Below are 22,376 nucleotides of genomic sequence, written 5' to 3' on the forward strand. Positions count from 1 at the left end.
CTAGTATTTCCCACAGCAAAAATTTGAAGAATATACTGACACCATAACTGGAATTCCAAAGCATGCAAACTGGGAGAAATTAGGGGAAAAGGCACTGGAAGGGTTTTTTATGTCTTCAACTATTTACTAACATGTTCACTGTAAGGGCTAGTGACCATTGTTCCATGGCAAGGAACCTCTACTTCAATTTCTTATCATTCCCTATGTCAAATTGCCATTTTTCTTCCCTTGTCTGTCATCCTCAGTTTGTGTCTCCTGCCTTCAACAGCAGCTTCACTTTTGCTCACATTTCACTAGCAACATTGGCAGGTGGGGTACTGGGATTGTGGCTCAGCAATACAGTGCTTGCCTAGCATATTGCGTAGCACGTGTGAGGTTCAATCCTTGGCACCACAGAAGAGTAAGCAAAAAAATAAAATAAAGGTATTGTGTCCAACAACAACTTATATATATATATATATATATATATATATATATATATATATAATTATAATATATATATATATTATATTATAATTATATTATATATATATAATTTTTTTTTTTTTACATACACACACACACACACACAGCAGCTGGAACCAGGTGCGGTGGCACATGCCTATAATCCCAGCAGCTCAGGAGGCCAGTTTCAGCCATGGCAAGGCACTAAGCAACTCAGTGAGACCCTGTCTCTAAATAAAATACAGAATAGGGCTGGGGATGTGGCTCAGTGGCTAGTGCCCCTGAGTTCAAACCCGGGTACTAAAAAAAAAAAGAATGCCAGGTAGAGAGCCCACCTTTGCATTCACACCAGGAGGGTGGCTTTTCTTTCTTTTTTTTTTTTTTTTTTTTTTTTTTTTTTTTTTTTTTTTTTTTAAAGAGAGAGAGAGGAGGGCTGGGGATGTGGCTCAAGCGGTAGCGCGCTCGCCTGGCATGCGTGCGGCCCGGGTACTGAGGAGAAGTCCAGAGAAAGGAACTGTCTAAATATCCATCAGCCATGCTGCTTGCTCAAAAGTTCATGGCCTTTTTGTGTACCTCTCTTGATACCAGCACAGAATCATTGAATTTCCAAATGGATCAGAGGTGATTACAGCTTTGCATTTGCTTTACCTTTGTTTGTTCTTTTCCTTTTCCTAGTAAATGGTATAGACCCCCTGTCCTCATTATGTGAAGAAGTGGGAAAAAAGTCTTAAATGAAAGGCACTCTGTAATGTTTTGCAAGTGTGTGATCCTCTTCACTCTTTTTTTTCCCCCTGAGCTGACTGTAGCCCTCACTGCAGAAAAGGTGGAGCAGAGAATAGGCCAAGTGCCAAGGAAAAGAGCTCTGTGGTCATGTGAAGGTTATGCGTGATCAGGTATAGGCCTTCCTCTTGAAAGGTGTTCCAACATTTGAAGCATAGAGCACATGATTTTGGCAACTTGAAGCGTTGCTGACCAACACCCACAATTCTACTCAGACCCCAGTGGGAGCTTAGTAAATATTTTAAGTGGATGATGTCAGCATGGAATTTTCCCTGTAAACTTTATGGGGGAGGGAGGCAGGCATATACCAGATAAGCACTACACAAATGTACAGAAAATAAGCCACAAAGAACAGCAGACAATTAGATACCCTAATTGTCAGGGAGTTAAAAACAGTGGCAGCAGGTACAGAGGCAAAGTCAGTGTTCAGATGGTCAGCCTGCCGTGTCCAGACCAGAGCATGGTTTTTCACAATGCTCCGCTGGAGTCTGAAGCTTAAGAAAAGGCCAGAGAACCTGCCCAGCAAGTAGTGAAGCCAAGGCACTGAAATTCAGCTTGTCTCCTTCTGCGAAGCCTGAGCTCTTTCTACCACATTTTCTGTTGTGTTTTCTCTCAGAAGGAGTTAGCACAACAGCTAGGGAGATAGGGTAAACTTTAAAAATAAAAGTGGAAAGAAATCCAATGGGACTCCCCTGTTAGCAACCCAAAGTACACCTGAAACCGTGACTGCATAAAAAGAGGGCAGTTTCCAAAAACTAACGTCCTTTCTATGTCATTTTTTAAGATTCTTTTTTTTTTTTTTAGTTGTAGATGGACACAAAGTGGTAAACAGTAAAATATATCCTGCAAGACATGTCTGTGTGTCTGTCTCAGAGAACCATATGGAAAGGAAAATTAAAGAATCTCCATTTTCTGGAGGAGCTCCAAGAAAGTGGGGGGGAGTGTCACATTCAGGGGAAGGGACAATAGATAGCCAGGGCAATGCCTAGGTGGCCTCTCCCAAGTCCTAAAGTCTAGTTCTGAAGGAGAAAGGATGTCACTAGAGAGAGCAGGATGGGACCAATGTTGTCAGGAAGTGGGGAAAGGCATTGTGTGGAGGGTGTCACAGAAGGAGAGGCAGAGAGCAGTCACTGAAGATAAATGAGGTGAAGGGCACGTCTCCTGGCACTTGGCTCTCATGCTCCCAGCCCCCTTCCAGGTTTTTCAGATGTTGCTATCGAGTCTTAAAATGGTCATATGAACTGTAAGTACTGGTTTTACAACTATGCGGAAGTTGTATTCCCCTTTAAAGACATTGTCAGAAATAAAAACGTATGGAAGTCCAAGTGTGCTGAAAGGATAGCATTGATACATGACCAGTCAGTTGTGTACCTAGGAGTTTCTTATGTTAGAACTGAAGTTTGTGATTCCAGGAAAGTGCATCTTATAGTTTTGTTTCCATGAATATTGCAGATTTTTTAAAATATTTTTTTAGTTGTAATAGGACAAAATATGTTTGTTTATTTTTATGTGGTGCTAAGGATCAAACCCAGGGCCTCACACATGCTAGGTGAGCACTCTATACTGCTGAGCCACAGTCCCAGCCCCTGAATGTTGCAATTCTAACTCGTGTTGCAGTTCTAACTCTGTCAGTGATCACAGAATTCAAGCCAAGAAGTATCAGAGTGTTTTCTTGTGGTTGAATGGGGCTTCTAGATAAGCCAGTTCTCTCTTCCTCTCCCTCTCTGTTGGTTCCAGGAAGCCTAACACTAAGAGAGCTTTAGATTTGTTACACTCTAGGGCTACAAAAATTGTAATGCCAGATTCATGGGACCCCAAAAGACCTCCAGGAGCCAAATCTGATGCAATCACACAAGAGTCTTTATTGCAAGCTCGAGCCTGGACTCACAACCGCATCGGTCCCAGGGAGTGAGTCCTGGTCCTTTGTCCAGTGAGATTTTATAGGTTTGTGGGGGATACTCTATGCGTCACAACATCACACAGCAAATCATTCTATAACTGGGAAAGTCAAACAACTCTTAACATTGATTAGCACATTCAGTGGTGGGAACAAGTTGGGTAGGGGTGATTGGTTAGTACAAGAGAAGGATTCCTTTGAACTGATTGGTTTAGGCCACGAGGGGTGTATGTGCTAAACTACATGGTTTAACAACATGTTACCAACCACCATAAACTACTAGGGGGTCATCTGGCATCCCAAGTATTTTCCCTGTCTCATGCTGATTGGTGGTTGCTAGGGGGGTTGCTGTGGGTCCTCACCTAGCCTAACTGAGTTAGGGACACTTGGCGCCCTATTTGTAAACAAACAATTCAGCAGGGTGGGTATGGGCTTAGGAGTGTTCTGTGGGTTTTTCCAAGGACAAGGGTCAAGCCCCCTTCCTTGGACAGGCTTTGCTCTGAGGTAGAGACTGGTTTCTCAAAAATGGAGTCACATTAGTTTCTCTAAATGACTGTAATTCTATATTAGATTTTACAAGACATCATATTACTTGATTAAGCTTTTGCCATCTACTTTAGAAACACACTCTGGGACCTTAAGAGACCCTACACACTTTTGGAAATTCCCACATTGTTCCTCTCTATCTCTAGATACCCCTCCTGGAACACTCAGGGGCCCTGTCCTGTACCCCTTTGCATCTGTCCCCACCACCCTGAGTGATCTCATTCAAGCCTGTGCTTTAACTGCTTTCTACCTGCCAAGACTACCCCAACTCCCTGCATGGTGCATAAGCTAAAAGATATCTCAACTTATACCTCCCTAGACCCCCCACATGAAATATAAGTGTAGACACTGTCATGGTTTCAAGAAAAACCATGACATGAGTCGGGGTGAGGGCCATTGTGAAAAGCTGAGATATTGAGTAGAATTAGCATTAGGCTACAGTTGGCAATGATCAGGGGTTGCTTTATGGACTCTTCTGGTTTCCTTGTACGTAAGCAAATGTCCAAGCCTGGTACTCTGTTTCATCAAATGTGAATGAATACAGATGGCTTCGGCTGCTGCCGTCTGGATACTATACATCTTGATGTCTTTTGTTTAAATCTTACTGTTTGGGATCTTGGTTTGATGTCATTTGGTTTTGACAGTAAGGTACTTCTTAAAATCACAGTGACAACTACTCACAAACCATGAACCCAAAGAAATTAGGAGGAGCCTGACAACATCAGAACACCAAATCCAAGATCACATTGACATGTATACTCATCTCCCACTGCATGACTGCATGGGTTGGGTGCTGTGAGAAAGGCTGTTGACAAATTGCACACCCTCATCAGAGAGAGGCTTGTGCCTTGGGGAGATGTTGACCTTTTCTTCCTCTTCTTCCCCAACTAGAGACTGGTGTTGGTCTATACATGTTGCTCTCTTTGGGCTGAAAAATGCACCCTAAGAGAATCTGCACAGGAAGTGACAGGACTGACCCAGTGTCCCTGCAGACTGCAGCAATGAGTACGCCTCCTCTCACCAGATGGGGCCATGTGGAGACAGGTGGACTGGGAAAGGGCCACCAAGGTCAAGCCAGAAATGTTTTAGCAGACATCATTTTTTTAGAGAAATTTCTCGCTGCTGCCTTTGTCACTCTCCACACTGGACAGGAGCTAAACAAACAGCCTTTGAAGCCTCCAAAATAGTTAACCTCAAAGTCTGTGGTGTGAATCTACAACTTTCCTTCCAATCAGTTTGTTCTCATTGTAGACTAGTTCTGAAATGCTCAACTCTCTGGGTTTTAAGATAGACGGGGAGAAAGCAGGAGTGCTGGGGGCAGGCATAGACAAGCAGCACAGAGACCATTTAAAGCAGAAGACAGGCTAGAACACACTTCAGAAGCCCAGCAGCCTGGGGACATTGAGTGTAGGAATGGTCTGTCTGCATCCTGGTGGACTCCAACAGCTTCCCCAAGTCAGCTCAGAGGAGGTATTGGTACACACTGAGACCATAGCCATGAGTCATTGGGGAAAGATTGGATTATAAGAATTATGTTCCACATGAGCAGTCATGACTTATAATATCTATGAGCCATAGATATAAGAAACAGAAGCATATGTAACCCAGCATCATAATTTCAAAAGATCCTCTTAAAACTAGTTAGCATGACCCATCTTCCTTAGTATGTGCTAAAGTGTATTCTAAAGTTGAGTCATTTGTAGATAGTCTGTGAAACAGATCCCCAAAGCCAACTAGATTAGAAGTGTTAATGAGCTGGTTGCGGTAGAGCACATCTGTAATCCCAGCGGCTCAGGAGGCTGAGGTAGGAAGATGGCAAGTACAAAGCCACCCTCAGCAAAAGTGAAACACTAAGCAACTCATTGAGACCATGTCTCTAAATAAAATACAGAATAGGACTGGAGGTGTGGCTCAGTGTTTGAGTGCCCCTGGGTTCAATCCCAGTACCAAAAAAAAAAAAAAGTATTAGTGACAGCTGTACCCCAGTATTCACCCACCTGCTTTTAAATTCTTGAGAGAATGAGGGCAATGACAGATGATTGAGCCAGGTCATCTGAGCAGTTTGCTTAGTCTTGGGATGGAGGCTGGAATGCCAGGCCCACAAATCTGAGTTAATCACTATTCTCCCCGGGGCATGCCGTCAATTGTGTCCCTGCAAGACTCCTATATTGTTCTCCTCTTCATTTCTAACCCCACTTCTATGCCACTCCCCTTATTCACCACTTTTAATATTCCATATATACTTGGATATATGTATCTTAAGAATAGAGCATTTTGTATGGGTTTCTTCTACATTCTATTCCCATTTTTTACTTTTTTAAATATCTGTATTTTCTTAATCTGTTCCTGGTGTGCACAGGAGTATTTAGTATACACAGCACGTATTTCTGTTTTCTCCTGTTCATGCACCCCGAACTTCCTCTTAATTGTCACAGACCAAGCCTCAAATCACTGGGAGTAATCTCCTCATCCACCTGTTCTCAGAAACTGACCCATGGCTGGGGTACGAGGCAGTTGACACTTTCTCCAGCTCTGCACAATGTTTCCTTTAACATACAGCCCCACCAGCACTTGATATAGACTGGCTTTCTAATTTCTGACAGGCTGCTGATTTATGTAAATGTTCTCATGTTCTCTAAAAACTGTTAAGGGTGCACATTTCCCCCTACAACCTGCCTTCACATCTTTCACCCATTTTTCTATTAGATTTTTTTTTTTGTACTTTCTGATTTTTACCAGTTGCCTGTTCTAGATGATTATTAATCCTGTTCCTGTTTCAGATGTTCCAAATATCTTCTAGGACAGCTTTATATGGTGTCCTTTTTAGAGTAAAAACTACTCATTTCAATTGTTTTCCCTTATGTGCTTTGGGGAACTTGTGTGACACATTCTTTCTTGACCCATAAATGGGAAAGTGTCCACTTCCATTGTCTCCTCTTAGCCATTTGAGACAGCTCAGTTTCTAGGAATGCCCCCCAGTCCCAGCACCTCACTGACCTGTGCACCACACTCTTTAGTCTACTTTGTAATAGATTCTCATCTCATTCTAATTATTTACTTTTGGGGACCCTCTACTTGGTGGAAGGCATCTGTGGGTGTCTTGAGCTCATTCAGTGCCTGGCTGCAGGGTGCCTCCTGAAGCAACTGACTGCTGAAGCTGCCCCACAGTACCTCCTAGGAAACTTCCATTTATGAGGGAAAAGGCCTGAGTCATAAATCTTTTGAGATGTTCTATCTGATGTCCCTCAAGGGGTGCCATCAACCCTAAGGTTTTCAGCCTGCCTCTTATCTTTCTGACTCTGACTGTGTTAATCACCTCTGCCATCTTCACAGAATACCCTGTAGGGCTAGAGTCAAATGGCCTGCCACAGCTGAAATTGCACTTGTGTCCTGGAACCAGCACTTCTGCTGACAGGACCTCAATGAAATATCTACTTCCTGCTTTCTACCACGTGCACAGACCTCCATGGTTTCTACCCCCACACACACCTAGTCCAAGCCATATTAAGGCCAGCCATCATCCACCTGAACCTGGGGAGGAATCTTCAGCCCCTCTTCTGGGGCATGATGACAGTGAAGTTCTAAGCAGGAGCAAGCTGGGTTTGCTGGCTGCTCCCACTAGGCCAAGGTTTCCAGAGAACTCTGGGAAGCCCACATATATTCCAGGGGGTGAGCAAAGACAAGATCTGCTTGGGCTCGTCTCTGCCCAAGTAATAGAAATGTTTATTTTGAGTTTGCAATACCTATTATTAGCCCCACCACTTCCCACTCTGTTACTTGCTCCTGCACTGTTCTGCCTGATGCTCACACCTCATTCCTCCCCGGCAGTGGCACCACCAGGGTAGTCAGAGATGAGCTTTTTTTTTTCAGTTCCTCACAGAGATCCCTGGGAATTCCTAGTACAAGAGTGAGCTTCTTGTGGAGGTGGGGGGGAAGGGCCTCTGGTTTTTAAACAATTGAATCCTGAGGTAATGGCTCTTGAACTTTTTTGTCTTTGACCTACAGTGTGAAATATAAATTGCAATAAAATCATTCCATACATAAATGTATGTCCAGCTGAAGCATTGATTTTTTTTCTATTAAAAAAAAAAAAACCCTACCGGTCATAATCTGTGAAAATGATTTCACAGCACTCCAGGAGTTGCAGTTCAAAGTTCAGAAATCCTGGCTCTAGTGACTTTGGGTCCCACAAACTCCTGTTGTGTATGGAGTATCTGTGGTGAGCAGATGCCTTTGGAAGAGGCTGAATCACAGCCTCTGCCCTCCTGCCCTTTCATAGCTATGGGATCTGAACCCCTGAGTGTGGCATGGAGGCGGGCAAGGCCCCATCCTGTCGGGGCAAGCCTTAGAGGCCTGAGAGTGCCATTTGAAAGGGAAGCCAGCAGATCTGGGTTCTTTATATTGATTATGCAGAAGCTTTGTGGGGAGACTTTTCTTTACCCCCTGCCTACTCCATGTACCATTTAGGCCCTTTGTCTACTGCCAGACAACTTTGCACCCATACAGCCCTATTGTACCTCTGACTAATCTCCCACCTCCCTCCTTGCCTGGAATTCTTTCACCCAAACATCACAAGACTCACTGCCTTACCTTAAGTCTTAAATACACCTCAAAGGGGCCTTCCCTGACCTCCCTCCTCCTATGAACTGTTGACTTCTCCCCACCCCCCAGCTCTGACCTTCCTTCTGGCATTTCTCACCTTAGTACTCATAATTATGTCTTAATATGTATTTTACTGATTTAACACATTGTCACCCCATCCCCACCCCAGTGTAACTTCCTGGCATCAAGGGTTTGGTTGTGTTTGCTTTATTCCCCAGAGCAGGACTTAGTGAGGAACTCAGATTTTTGTTTTTTGAATTTCTGTGTCAATGTCTACTTGCTGCATTGCCCATGATATGACCAGTGATCTGTTACAGGGCCTTAGAGAGAATGGTTTTCAGTGTTTGAATGACTGCTATGAGGGAATTAGTGCTTTGGTAGCTGATCTGACAAAAGCAAAACTGAACTTTCACTTATTTCAAAAAGACTTCACCTCCCACTTTATCTTAGAAGCCCTGGTTCCTACTATACAGTAAAAAGCAGGCAGCTTTGGCTATGATATAGCTATAGCCTTGTCCTCTCCTAGCACAGGGAGGTAGATCAAAGTGCTTTTATAACTTTTGTCCCTAGAGGGCAGCATTAACACAGAAACCACCTATTAATCTAAACCTAGTAGATCTATGGGAAAGAAGTGCTTGACTTTTTAATCTGTAGGAGTAAGGCTTAGAGATAACTCTTTTGTCAAAGCCTGCTTCTGTGTGTAGAAATGGTGGGTGAACATACAGTGTACACATTTTAAAATTTAATGTATGTGTAAATGAAAATCAAAGAATATTTGAGAATATGAAATCATCCCCCAAAGTAGTTCTTTCCTCAGGGTCTTTGTTAATGTTTCACAGTGCTCTATCCTTACCACACCCAGACTGAAGTTTCTGCTTTTGTAAATCAGATGTTCTCCAGTCTCTGAAAAGATGGTCCACTTTGAGGAAGGAGTGAAATCCCCTGCATGAAGAACTTGGTTTCTCAGAAAGATGTGAGGACCTCAGATGGTTGGTTACCAGACACCATTTAAAAAAAAAAAAAAAAAAAGTGCTAGAATGTTTGTCTTTTAAGAACTGGACCCTAGAAGGATACACTGTCTTGTTCTCTGGGGGGTTGTGGAGATGTGGTCTTATAGGGAGCTCTGGGGGAGATAATGAAAGAGGGCAACAGCCAGACTCACTACTCTTTTCCAATCCTGACCCCTTTGCACTAGCAGCCCTCATGTATATACCCTTGGGGCTGCCATATGTGAAGCTCCTTTCATCAAGAGGGAACTGAGACTAGTCTAAACGCCTTGCAGCTATAGGAGAAATCACAAAGAGCCCTTTTTTCCAAGATGGGAGTCTTGCTGTGTTGCCCACGCTGGCCTCCAACTTCTGGGCTCAAGTGATCCTCCCTCAGGCTCCTGAAAATGTGGGGACTATAGGCACATAGGAACATCTTAATTGAAGTAATATGCAGTGCTTTCTTCACTGGCTGCAGCATTTGGTCAGCAGCCACTTGGCAATAACTGTTCTTCCAGTTTAACTCTTTCAACAGGCGAAGGAGTAAGAGCAAAGAAAAGACAGAGCCCGAGTTCTCAGGTTAACTTTACTAAATTAATCTGAAAGCATCATGTATGACTTCATTTTCTCATGAATTGAATTTTTTTAAATATTTCAAGTGTGAAAGCCTTATAGGGAGGAAATAATGTTCTTTAAGGAAGGAGTAGGAATGCTAGGTTTCCTCTGCTCTTTTCTCTGTGTGAAATAAGAAATTCCTGTGTTTGTAACTCTTTATATAGAGAAGGTTTTGCTTTGTCTTGCCAGCCTTTGTTTTGCTGTCGCTTTTTAGACATCCGGGCCCTTTGTGAGTCAGACCTATAGTGCTAGGCCTTGGAAATCCCAAGATAACCGAGACACAGTGTAGTGGGTTTTGAGCTCCCCAAGGTCAGGAATTCTGCCAGCTTATTCACCACAACATATCTGTGGTACAAAATAGGCACTCAGGTCGATTGGATTTGGGGAGAGGTGGGGGGTTTAGCAGATGAACCCTCCCTGCCCCTGATGGCAGGGCATATCTCATGGGTAGAGCTTGGCTGTTTAGAGAAATGTAATACAACCAGATGACTGCAGGATATCATTAAGAGTACTGCAACCTTACAGTGATCTGTTTTTTTTCTTTAAATAAACATACTGATGTTGAATATTAAAAAAAAAAAAAAAAAAAAAAAGAGTACTGCAATAGAGTGTGAGCCAAACGCTCTAGGTTCAAGGAAAAAAGTGCCATCTTTTACAGGACATTTGGGTTTCCCAGAGCCCCTGGTGTTTGAAACAAGAACTGATGATTAGGCATTGCTGGAGGAAAAATGACATTCTAGGCCAGCCATTGGTATTCACCTCTTGCCAGTGTCATTGGGGGTGGGATACTAGCAAGAGGTGAACAGACTTGGCCCTGGATGCTGGCTAGCAAGCTGATTCTCTGAGTTGCTCTTTCTCCTGACCTGCACCACACCACTACCCTGCTTGCCTTCTCTGTGCCTGGAGTTCTCTTCTACCAGATACCCTTCAGGATCGAGCTGGAATGCTACCTCTACATATAAAACCACCTTGACAAACCAATGGAAAGGTGTGCTCCTTGTCCATATTCCTCGCCACTCACCTGACTTTAGTTCCCTCCAGACCGCTCACTGTTTTCAGAGTGTACCGTTGCTTGTTTGTGGGTCCACCAGCCTGGAGGAAAACTCTTGAGAAGGCAGGCCTACATCAGACACTCACCCCTTTGCTGAAAGCAGCAACTGCCAGGTCAGGGCTTGCCTCAGTAGTATTGGATGAAGGGGCAAGGGCAGGAAAATGAGAATGTTTTTCTTCCTTTCAATGCCAAAATTGTCTCCATCACCAGTATCACTCTGAATGAACATTGACCCAGTTTGGTGACAGTAATAATCTCAAGCAAAGTAATTTGCACATCTTAACGAACTCAGAGTCCTTGCCACATTTGCAGAAGTGAGTGGCAAGTATATATTTACAAGGAAGGGTCCAGAATCTAGCTGGCTGAGGGAGTAAATGAATATTTGTGATTTGGTTGTGTGTGGAAAGCTCACATTGAGCCTGTCTCTGTGTATACATGTAATGGAAATCTAAAAATATGCTTCCTTCTGCTACTCTGCCAGACGTGCAACTGGCTGAACGTGGCAGGAACAGCTACTTCCTCACATTTGTTCAATCTGAGATCCCTGTGTGATTAACAGGTTCCTATCATTATCTGAAAAAAAGGTCGTCCTCAAGTTTATACCATCCCATGCTGCTGTTCACTGGGTCCATCCCAGCTCTCTGGGAAGCACAGGAAGCAGGTGTCCTGCACAGCTGCAACTGGGTGCCCAGGCCCTTGATACCCTGATGCTCGCTTAAACACAGCCTTGCCAATTGTTGATCTCTGGTCTCCTCACACAAGATGCCATTGTAACCTCAGGGCTTGTCTCATACCCTCATGCCCTTGGGTTTTCCAGTAAACAGTGACCTGCACTTGGTAGCAAACACCATGCAGGCATGCAGTGGGAACAGAGGGGAAAGAATGAGGAGAATTAGAGTGAGGCAGACTTGAGTCCATAGCTCTATGTGGCCTTAGCCAGGTTAATTTGACTCTCTCTATGCTTTCTTTTTTTTTCATTTACTTTAAAAAATATAATTATTAAAAAAAATGTAACTATAGAGCCAGACATGGTGATGCATGCTTGTGATCTCAGCACCCTGGGAGGCTGAGGCAGGAGAATCATGGGTTCAAATCCAGCCTCAGCAAAAGCAAGGTGCTAAGCAACTCAGTGAGACCCTGTCTCTAAATAAAATACAAAATAGGGCTGGGGATGTGGCTTTAGTGGTTGAGTGCCCCTGAGTTCAATCCCCAGTACCAAAAAGAGGTGGGAGGCAGGGACCAGAAGAATGAGAAGTTATACTTCGTTTATGTATGATGTGTCAAAATGCACTCTACTGTCAAATATATACTTAACTAAATAGGACAAAAAAATAAACAGTAGAAACCATTTTTATGGCAGTCTTGAATGAAGATGCTTTCCATAAGTACATTAATAGAGTTTAGAATATTATATTTTTTTTAAAAAGGGGGCTGGGAATATGGCTCAGTGATTAAGTATCCCTGGGTTCAATTCCCAGCACCAAATAAATAAATACATACATACAACAACAAATCAGGCACAGTGACACACACCTGTAATCTCAGCAACTTGTAAACATTAGAGCAAGAAAATCACAAGTTTGAGGCTAGCCTCAGCAACCTAGCAAGTCCCTCTCTCAAAATGAAAAGGGCTGGGGATGTAGCTTAGTGATAAAAGCTACCTGTGGGTTCAGTCCCCAGACCAAACACACATGGGGGCGGGGTGCACGCGCACGGGCCCTCAACATAGTAGTCTAGTACCCCCCTCACAGAGTTGCTGTGTACATTAAATGAGATATGTATACAAAGTGCCCTTTCAGCACGGTAAGAAAGTAAAAAGGGATGAGTTGTGTGAGCTCAGAACCTTAAAGATGCTCCTACCACAGAGCCTCGGACCTCAGTGGAAACTCATATAAAGCCTAAACTATCAATGTACTTTAAAATTAAAATATTAATAAAGTTCTTTTGTAAAGTCATATGGGAAATTGTGGTCCTCTTGTAACAAGAAAAGAGGTGTATTGACATTTCCTCTTCTTGTTGGCCTTGTCCACCCCTGCCACACTCAGTATTGACGAAGCTGGGTTCTAGAAGTAGGTTGTGGTCTAATTTGGACGAATATTGAGGAATTCTAACCAAAAATCAAATGCAGAGTCTAGGACTTGGTCCCTAAGAAGTTACTTGACCTTGATTTAGAGAGGGGTTTACTATAAAATCCTGTAGCCACCTAGCCATGCCTCCCACAGAAGCATCCACAATGACCTTTGGAAATGTAAATCTGATCACTATATTTCCCTCCTTCTTGACCTGGCTTTCAGCCTCCTCCCTACAGTGGGGGGGTCACCTGCTCAGTGCCTACTACTTGCTAAACTGGCGTCCCCTCTCGGCCCCTGCGGCTGGAGCTCCAGTGCCCTGACTTCTGATTTTCTCTTGCCCCAAAGCCTTAACTTCGCCCATGCTTTTCCTTCTTCCCTCATTGCTAACTGACTCCTGCTCCCCTTAGGGGCTCAGCTTAAATGTCTTGTGCTCCACAGGCCTTTCCACACCCCAGATTTCGTGAAGGCTGCTGCTTTACACTCACAAGACCATGCTCCTCCTTAAATGGTTGCAGCTCTAGGCTCTATTTAATATCTGTGTTCTTCTTTAGAATAGAAGCTGCAAGAAAGTAGAAACTAAGTTTAACTTGTTTATTGTTGCAACCCCAGCATTTGCAAATAATAAGTGTCTTATGATAGAAATACCAGCAGAGACTGGGAGTGCAAATGAGTGTATGTATAAGAAACCAATCTAGGACATCTGTAGAATATGTTTCACAATTGAGATGCTAGATTTGAGAGTCCGTTGTGTTAGATGCTTGGCTGTAAAAGCTGTTAAGAGCTGGAAAATATACCTCACAAAAAGATGTAGAGCAGGGAAAGAATGTCCCTGTGGCATGGTGTGTGATCATACTCACAACTCTTACTTAATTCCACCTTGTGAGGATGTCAACTCCTAAGATTACCATCATCTCCCTCCTTCCCTTAGGTGTTCATATGTGTGTGCATGCACTGTTTCGCTTAACTCTGTTGTGCTTCACTTTATTTGCTCAACTATCCAGCCTCCACCTCCATAAATGTGCCCTTACTGACAACAGGGCTGGTGTGTGTGCCCTTGGCCTGGGAGAAGGAGACTGCTTGGGGTCCTTCAGTGAAGGAAGGAAAGTCTGCTGAACCCACCTGGGTTTGATTTTGCTGAGTTCTGGCATATGTTTGTGTATTAAGAGTTAGTGTCTTTCTGGACCTTCTGGCAGGTATCCATATGTCATTTGGGCCTAAAAAAGACAAGTACTTTTTGTTTTGTTGTTGTGGTTTGGCAGTGTTGGGGATCGAACCCAGAGCCTCATGCATGCTAAGCAAGTGCTCTACCATTGAGTACATCCCCAGTCGTGGACAAGTGACTTTGACAGCCCAGAGGATAGATGGCCTGAAAACACATATCCCTGTGGCCCCCAAAGTGTACTGAGTATTTGTGTACAGTCTCTTTTACCTCAAGGCCTCTGGGGATTGGCAGTCTTACCAATCTCCTGAGTTGATAAAGCAGAAAGCTTTTAGATTTGGATCAACCACTGCACTGTGCCCTATAGCTAGGTCAGTGATTTCTCTACCCTAGTGTGGGGATAAAGGTTTCACTGGAGGTCAAGCAGGTTGGGGAATAAGCAGCACACAGTGGGCTGGGAGGAGGCAAGCGCACCTGCAGCTTCAGGTCCTCCTCTGCTTTGCCCATTAAACATTATTTAGGCACGAAAATGGATGGAGGGAGATTTCGTTTTCTTTATGTTGCAAAGTAAAGACCTATTGAGCATGTAGTCAGTCATTTTGATGAATTTTGAGGACTAAAGAGCATCATAAACTGAACAAGCAGCCCTCCCAGGTGGCAAGAAATACACAGATTGGTAGCTACCCAGATTTCAACCAGTACGTGTGCCCAACTTCAGTTTGAAGAGAGCATAGTTATATTCATGCTACGGAAAGATTTCTTCTGCCTAATTTTGTTGTTTAGGAAGAAAGCTTAGCAGCCTTTGAGGGGAGAGAATTACACTTTAGCAAAATGTACACTAAAAGAGGTATATTCTGAAGAAAATACACAGAGTACAGAATGTTAACTTTGCCTAGCTTTCTATATTCCCCACCATATTTTAATTGTGGGTTTCTGTATCTAACAACATAATCTTTATTTTTAAATTTTTCATACTTATACATGGACACAATATCTTTATTTTGTTTATGTGGTACTGAGCCACAACCCCGACCCATATCTTTATTATTTTTTAGGTGTAGATGGACACAACACAATGCCTCTATTTTTATGTGGTGCTGAGAATTGCACCCGGTCCTGCCCGTGCTAGGCGAGCGCTCTAGCCTCTGAGCCATAATCCCAGCCCCCCAGCCCATATCTTAAAAAGATGGTTCAGATCTTTTTTTCTTTTTTCTTTTTTAGTTGTAGTTGGACACAATACCTTTATTTTATTTTTATGTAGTGCTGAGGATCAAACCCAGTGCCTCGAACATGCTGGGTGAGCGCTCTACCATTGAGCCACAACTCCAGCAAGATGGTTCAGATCTTTTTCTGTTATTAGAGTTTATCATTGTATACTGTTACCCAGTTGATTTTGCATTCTTTATTTTTTTCAAAATCGTGCTACATTTTTTTTAATACAGTTCTGCTGAAATTATTTAAATATTTGTTCTGAGGGAAGTTGACTTTCAAGATTCAAGTGTAGAAAATCTTATTGGACTTTCAGCCTCATTTTTAATCAGTTGATATTAATGATAAGATTCTACTTGTATCTTGTTGCTGAAAATGTTTTTTGCATTTCAGCACATTGAGTTAAATGTTGTTACTACTTATTTGGGGGTGGGGAGGAATGATTGTTCACAGCTGGGTGCAGTGATACATGCCTATAATCCCAGCTGTTTGGGAGGCTAAGGCAGGAGGATTTCAAGATCAAGACCAGCCTGGGCAACTTAGCAAGACCCTATCTCAAAATTAAAATATATAGCTAGCTGGGCGTGGTGGTACACGCCTATAATCCCAGCAGCTTGGGAGGCTGAGACAGGAGATTTAGAGTTCAAAGCCAACCTCAGCAACAGCGAGGCACTAAGCAACTCGGTGAGACCCTGTCTCTAAATAAAATACAAAATAGGGCTGGGGATGTGGCTCAGTGGTTGAGTGCCCCTGAGTTCAATCCCTGATGCCCCCCCAAAAAAAATTATATATATACATACATATGGGATTGGGGGCATAGCTCAGTGATAGAATGCCCTTGAGTTCAAACCCCAGTACCAGTAGGAAGAAAAAAAAATGATAGTTTGGGCTTTTTCTCTGGGATCTGCAGATCCTTCAGTAAGAAAAAAGTACAGTAGCTGAAAACCAACACACTGAGCCACAGGAGAACCCCTGTGGTATTGAATGTGAGCTGAGAATTTCCCAGCACCTCAGACCCTCACACCACAGTCTCCAGCATAGCCAGGTCATTTTGCCCTAGTGAACCTGTGCCTCACCTTGAAAATGGGGCTTCTTTTTTTAGGAGAATAACTGAATGACCAACAATGCTAAGCGGCACTACCTCAAAGCCGTGTATTGTTTTCAAGATGTTATTCCTATGGGTGGTTATTCCAGTATTGTTTGGAGAATTAGGATTCAAATACCAGCTCATCTATTCTCCAGCTGTTGTTTTTCAGCTAGTTTCCTGGAATAGTCAGGCATAAGTTCTTTTAAAAACAATTTTGTGCTGCTATACATTTTAGTAGGTAATAATTAAGCACACTGCTGATTTAGTATATTTACTGCACAGGATGCAAGTAATGGACCAAAGAATATCCATGTCCCTTGGAAGCAATGGCATTGAAGTACAGACTCCCATGAGCTCATCTCTAACCCCACTTCATCCCACCCCATTGATTGGAGATTTTTCAACATCCCACTAAAGAGTGTGAAGGTTCTCAACTTCCTGAGCCATCCATTTCATATTTCTCTCTTTAAATTTTATTTATTTTTTAGATAAGATAGATAGGTGGATTGATGGGTGGGTGGATGGATGGATGGATAGATAAGACAGACAAACAGATAATAAAATTCAAGGAGTACAAAAGATCTACAGTAAAGTCTTGCCCCTGCCTTGTAGCCACTCAAGAGCTATCAGCATTGCCTGTTCCTTGGGTATCCTTGCAGATAGATTGCATCACAGATCTTCCCTGCAGCCACCACTACCACCTTTCTAATATGGAACTGGAATCATCTATTCCATATGTACTATTATTTGCCTCATTAGTCTCCTTAAACTCACTTTATGTAACAAGTGAAAGTTCACCTGTAGAATGTTTCTAGAATTGATGTGAAGCTCTAACCTTGTACATTTCTAGTGGCCTCTGGCATTTCTCTACTGCCTACTCCTAAATGGTAAATATTTACCCAGACCCCCTTACCTCATATCCCCATGGTGTGTCCCAGTGGTCCCCGATGTCATCACCATCCAGGTCAGACTTAGGATCTTCACACCTATATCTCTCCATCCAAAGCTCAGGGTTGCTGTTATCTTTGGTTGCATAAACTAGGAGCTAAGTCGTCATCCTTGGTACCCACACCCCATACTCAAGCCTGCCATCTTGCTTACTCAGTTTCTCCCAAGTAGATCCCCTTCTCTTCACTTCCTTACCCATTTCCCTGGTCTGGGCTTCCTTTGTCCCTTTCCTGGATGACCATGCTAGCTTCCATCTCCTGCATTGCCACTCTTTCCTCCTTACAATTTTTTTTTTCCATCCAGAATTATCTAACCCTGCTGGACACAGTGACACATGTCTAAAATTCCAGAAACTCCTGAGGCTGAGTCAGGAAAATCACAATTTCAAGTCCAGCCTGGGCAACTTAGCAAGACCCTATCTCAAAATAAAAATAAGAAGATCTGAAATGTAGCTTAATGGTAGAGTGCACAGCCTGCAGTTAGCTACAGGAACTCATTTGCCCCGCTTTGCCTGCTAACTAACATCTGTTGCTGCTGTCCTCTGCCTGGCAGGCTCTCCTATTCTCACCAGCCCATCTAGGTATCACTGACTCGTTTTTCAAATCTCAGACTTCACTTCTTAAATCCTTCCCTATCTCCCAGACTAGGTCAGGTCCCCAGACAAAGCCAATCACACTCTTTTCCTCCACTGTACTTATTAGGATTGGAATTTCCATTTATGTCCATGGTCTTTGGGGTTTTGCTATTGTTTTGAGGGGGGGGTTGTTTTGCTTTTGTTTTATTTTTTGTTTTGCAGTACAGGGAATCTAATCCAGAGCCTTTTGTATGTTAGGCAAGCACTTTACCACTGTGCTACATCTCCAGCCTACTTTGAGACAGGGTCTCTCTCAGTTGCCCAGGTTGGCCTTGAATTCACCATCCCTTCTGCCCCAGATTCCCAGGAGGCTGGGATGACAGGCATACACCTCCACACCAGCAAGTTCTTGTTATTGGTATGTGTTTTAGTCAGCTCTTTCATCATTGTGACCAGAAGACCTGGCAAGAATAATGTAGCGGAGAAAAAGGTTATTTGGGACTCAGTTTCAGAGCGCTCAGTCCTTATATGTCTGACTCCGTAGCTTTGGGCCAGAAATGACACAAATGACACAACATCATTGCAGAAGGTTGTGGCATAGGGAAACAGCTCAGGACTTGGCAACAAAGAAGCAGGGAGAGCTCTCTGCTCACCAGGGACAAAATATAAACCCCAATGGCACACCCACAGTGACCCACCTCCTCTAGCTACTCCTTACCTGTCTACAGTTACAGTCCATTTAATCCATATTAGTGGATTAATGAACTGGTTAGGTCTAGGCTCTCATAACCCAATCATTTAACCTCTGAACTTCCTTGCCTTGTCTCATGCATGAGCTTTTGGGGGAACACCTCATATCTAAATCTTAACATTCTACTCCATCCCCCAGAAGCCATCTGTAAACTGAAACCATGAGCCCTAAATAAACTTTCCCTCCTCTACATTGTTCTTGTTAGGTCTTTTGGTCATAGCAATGAAAAAACTAACTAAAATACTGTGGGTTTTATAAACTGTGAAGAATCCTATATTAAAGGATGATGATTGTTTTAAGTTTTTATTTGTAAATGAAATTAAACTGTGCTGTATGACATCCATATTTATGAGTGATGCATGGTAGAGAGAATGTCTTCCTTAGGGAACTGATGATCCTAATCTAGACTTTTCCTCAGTCCCATGCCAGAGGACTGGACATAGAGATTGGGGAGATTACGATCCAGACAGACCCCACCTTTAAGCAGCTCAAAGACTCAAGAATCTGGGGCTGGGGTTGTGGTTCAGCTGTAGAACACTTGTTTAGAATGTATGAGGCCCTGGGTTCAATCCTCAGAACCACATAAAAATAAATAAATAAAATAAAGGTATTGTGTCCAACTACAACTAAAAAATAAATATTTAACAACAACAACAACAAAAAAGACCCAAGAATCTCTCTTATGGTATTTCCAGGTATCCTGCTGCATTTCAGAAAACTTACACAAACTAGGTGGTGGGAGCACACTTTCTTCTGATGCTGTTTAACTCTTTCCTCTGAGAGATGACTTTAGAAATAGCCCTGCTGACAAGGAGGGAGGGCCTCCAGGAGATTCCAAGCCCCATGAAGCATGTTTCACACCTTTTGTTGAATGGGAGTTTGTATGGCCTACACTCACCAGAAGTTGCCTTTATCTCTGTCCTTTTTCCCCAGGAGACGTGTAGGAAGTGTCAGGGACTCTGGAAAGAACATAATGGCCTTACCTGTGAAGAGCTGGCTGAAAAGGATGACATCAAGTACCGAACATCTATGTGAGTAGGACTTGTCACTGACTCAGAGGACTTGTCACTGACTTGACTCCCCAGCTAACCTGCATTTGGTCAGGGGGGCAGAGTGTTCTGTCGGGGGAACAAGCCCAAGTCATTTTAGTCTAGGGTAACCTCAAGGAATATATCTACACTTAGCCTGTTTCCTTATCTCTGTAGACTCTTGGAGCAACTTCAGAAGTCATATAGCACATATGCATTCAAGAAATGTTTCCCCTCCCCTTATTGTCTAGATAAATGAGTGTAACACATTGTTTAGATTACACAATTGCTGCTTATGTCTTTGTTCTAAGATGCTGATGCTAAGACATTAAGTAGAATTGCCAACTGCTAGAATACAAAGTAATGTATTAGTAATAATAACCATTACTTGCATGGTGTTCCATATGTGACCGAGCACTTTACAAATACTGACTTACTAAAATATAGCACCTTAAGTTCTACAGGAGTCTGTTTCTCCTGTAACAGTCAAGTCCTGCCATGCTGATAGGGTTGTCCCATGAGGTCACTCAGAGATCCAGGTTCCTTTACGTCACTGCCTCACCATTCCCTAAGCATGGTGTTCTTACCTACGTAATTGTGCCAGGGTTGTGACCACATTTACTCTCCAGCATAGGAAAGGAGAAAAAAGGAGACAAGTTGTCAGGCTGTCAGCTTTTCTTTAAATTGTGAGTACTGCAGAAATTATTTCTATCACTTCTGCTCATACTCATCAGTCAAGGTTGATTCACGTGGGCACAACCAGGCTCTAAAAGAAGACAGTATTTGGAGTTTCTAGCTGGGAAACTTTTTATGTCCAGCTTTAAGAAAGTGGTGTACACAGAGGGGTTTGTTATTCAGAAACGAAGTGGGGAATGACATTTGGGGCAGAGTCTCTGAGTCTCCACCACAGGCATGTACTGTGGTCCTCATTTTATAAGTAGGCAGCTGAGGTGCAGAGATACCACAACTTTGGAGGGCAGAATAATGACCCCCACCCCCAGTGATGTTGTCCTATCATGACGTATTTAAGGTATGGAGATTATTAGAATGCACCAAAGCTAATCATGACTCCTTAAAAGGAGAGAGGCTTTCCCAGCTGTGGTCAGTGAGCAAGAGATGCAGAGAGAACGTTGAGTCAGAGAAACATGAAAAGGACTTGACTTCACATGTCAAGGACTGGCTTTGAAGATGGAGGAAGGGAGCCATGAGGTAGCCTCTGTCAGTTGTGGTCCACTCAGCATCTGAGTCAGCCTAGGTACTTGGAGCAGCATATAGTCCTCAGCTTGGCATCCTTCTAGATCAACAGAGAATTCATACTAGAGCATTTAGATGTGATGTGTATCCATTCTAGGATCCAAAAGTCTCCATAGTAGAAGGGGATGCAAGACACAACACAGCTTAACTTAGGAAAGGATATCCTGATGCACACTCCTGACCTTTACACCACCAGAACTTCATAGATATTACATGCTTCATATATCCAAGGGGTTATCTCCATTTTATAGTGTTCACATTATTAGTGCGTCCTCAAGTACCTGCTGCTTCCAGTTCATCAGGTTCTGTGTGTCATTCAAGGAGTAGACCAGTATATAGTCCTGGTGGAAGACAGATGAAAATATTCTTGTCAGCTGCTGATGTTCTCTGCCACTGGACAGAAAATATAAAGTGTTTTCCAGATCAGTACCTGTGTACCAGTTACCAAGAGCTATGTTTATTTGCCAAGGGTAAGAAGTGGCATCTGCAGCAGCAGCTGAGATTAGTTAGCACATGATGAGGCTTAACACTATTCTCTGTGTAGACCAAAAAGAGGTCTGGGGAGAATCAAAAACACAGCCCTTTTTTTTTTTTTTTTTTTTTTTTTTAAACTATGGATTCAACAACCCAGAGGCACTTTACTGAGCTCCATCAATCATTCTTTTTCTTTTTTGAAGTGGTCCCACTCAGTTGCCCAGGCTGGCTTAGAATTACATTCCTTCTGCTTCAGCCTCTTGAGTCACTGGGATTACAGGCTTGCACTGCACTACTGTATCTGGCTAACACTGCATCTTTAAAGTCTTTGATGGTGCCACCAATCTAAAAAAAAAAAAAAAAAAAAAAAAAATTCTATGGAAATCTAGTATTTAGAGAAGGGGTGCTTTGGGATCTTCAGCTTGCCTTTCCTTACCATATATCCCTTACCCCATTGATGAGAAAAGGTAGGTAGAGCTCTCATCTAGCATAGGCAAGGCACTGGGTTTAATCCTCAGCACCACATAAAAATAAATAAATAAAATAAAGTTTGTGTCTGACTACAACTTAAAAAACATAAATATATTTTTTTAAAAAAAGAAAGAAACTGCCATGGGGTGCTGGGGATGTAGTGGTAGAGCATATGTCCAATACATGCAAAACACTGAATTCCATCCCTGGTACCCCAAAAATTTAAAAAAAAAAAAAAAAAGTCTGGCTTCCTGTTTCACCATGTGCTCTCTTCTGCAAATGCTCCTGCCATTGTGATATCATCCACCACAAGGCCCTCACCATAGCTGAACAGATGCCACCATCAATGCTTTTGAATCTCTAGAACTGTGTGCTAAATAAACTTTTTTAAATTAAGCACCCAGCCTCAAGAATCAGACTAAGAACCT

At 42.9% G+C, this 22,376-nt stretch overlaps 1 protein-coding gene across 5 annotated transcripts in view; it reads left to right on the forward strand.

Moving 5' to 3' along the window:
* Positions 1-22,376, forward strand: part of Rnf216 (ring finger protein 216) — a 139,583-nt gene that overhangs the window by 95,576 nt on the left and 21,631 nt on the right. For all 5 annotated transcript variants that reach the window (XM_040278660.2, XM_078023642.1, XM_078023643.1 and 2 more), the window contains one exon: positions 19,655-19,752. In XM_040278660.2, the coding sequence (XP_040134594.1) occupies positions 19,655-19,752 (98 nt within the window). The remainder of the gene's footprint in view (positions 1-19,654; positions 19,753-22,376) is intronic.

Source organism: Ictidomys tridecemlineatus, chromosome 10, assembly GCF_052094955.1.
Source record: "Ictidomys tridecemlineatus isolate mIctTri1 chromosome 10, mIctTri1.hap1, whole genome shotgun sequence".
NCBI classification, from domain to species: Eukaryota; Metazoa; Chordata; class Mammalia; order Rodentia; family Sciuridae; genus Ictidomys; species Ictidomys tridecemlineatus.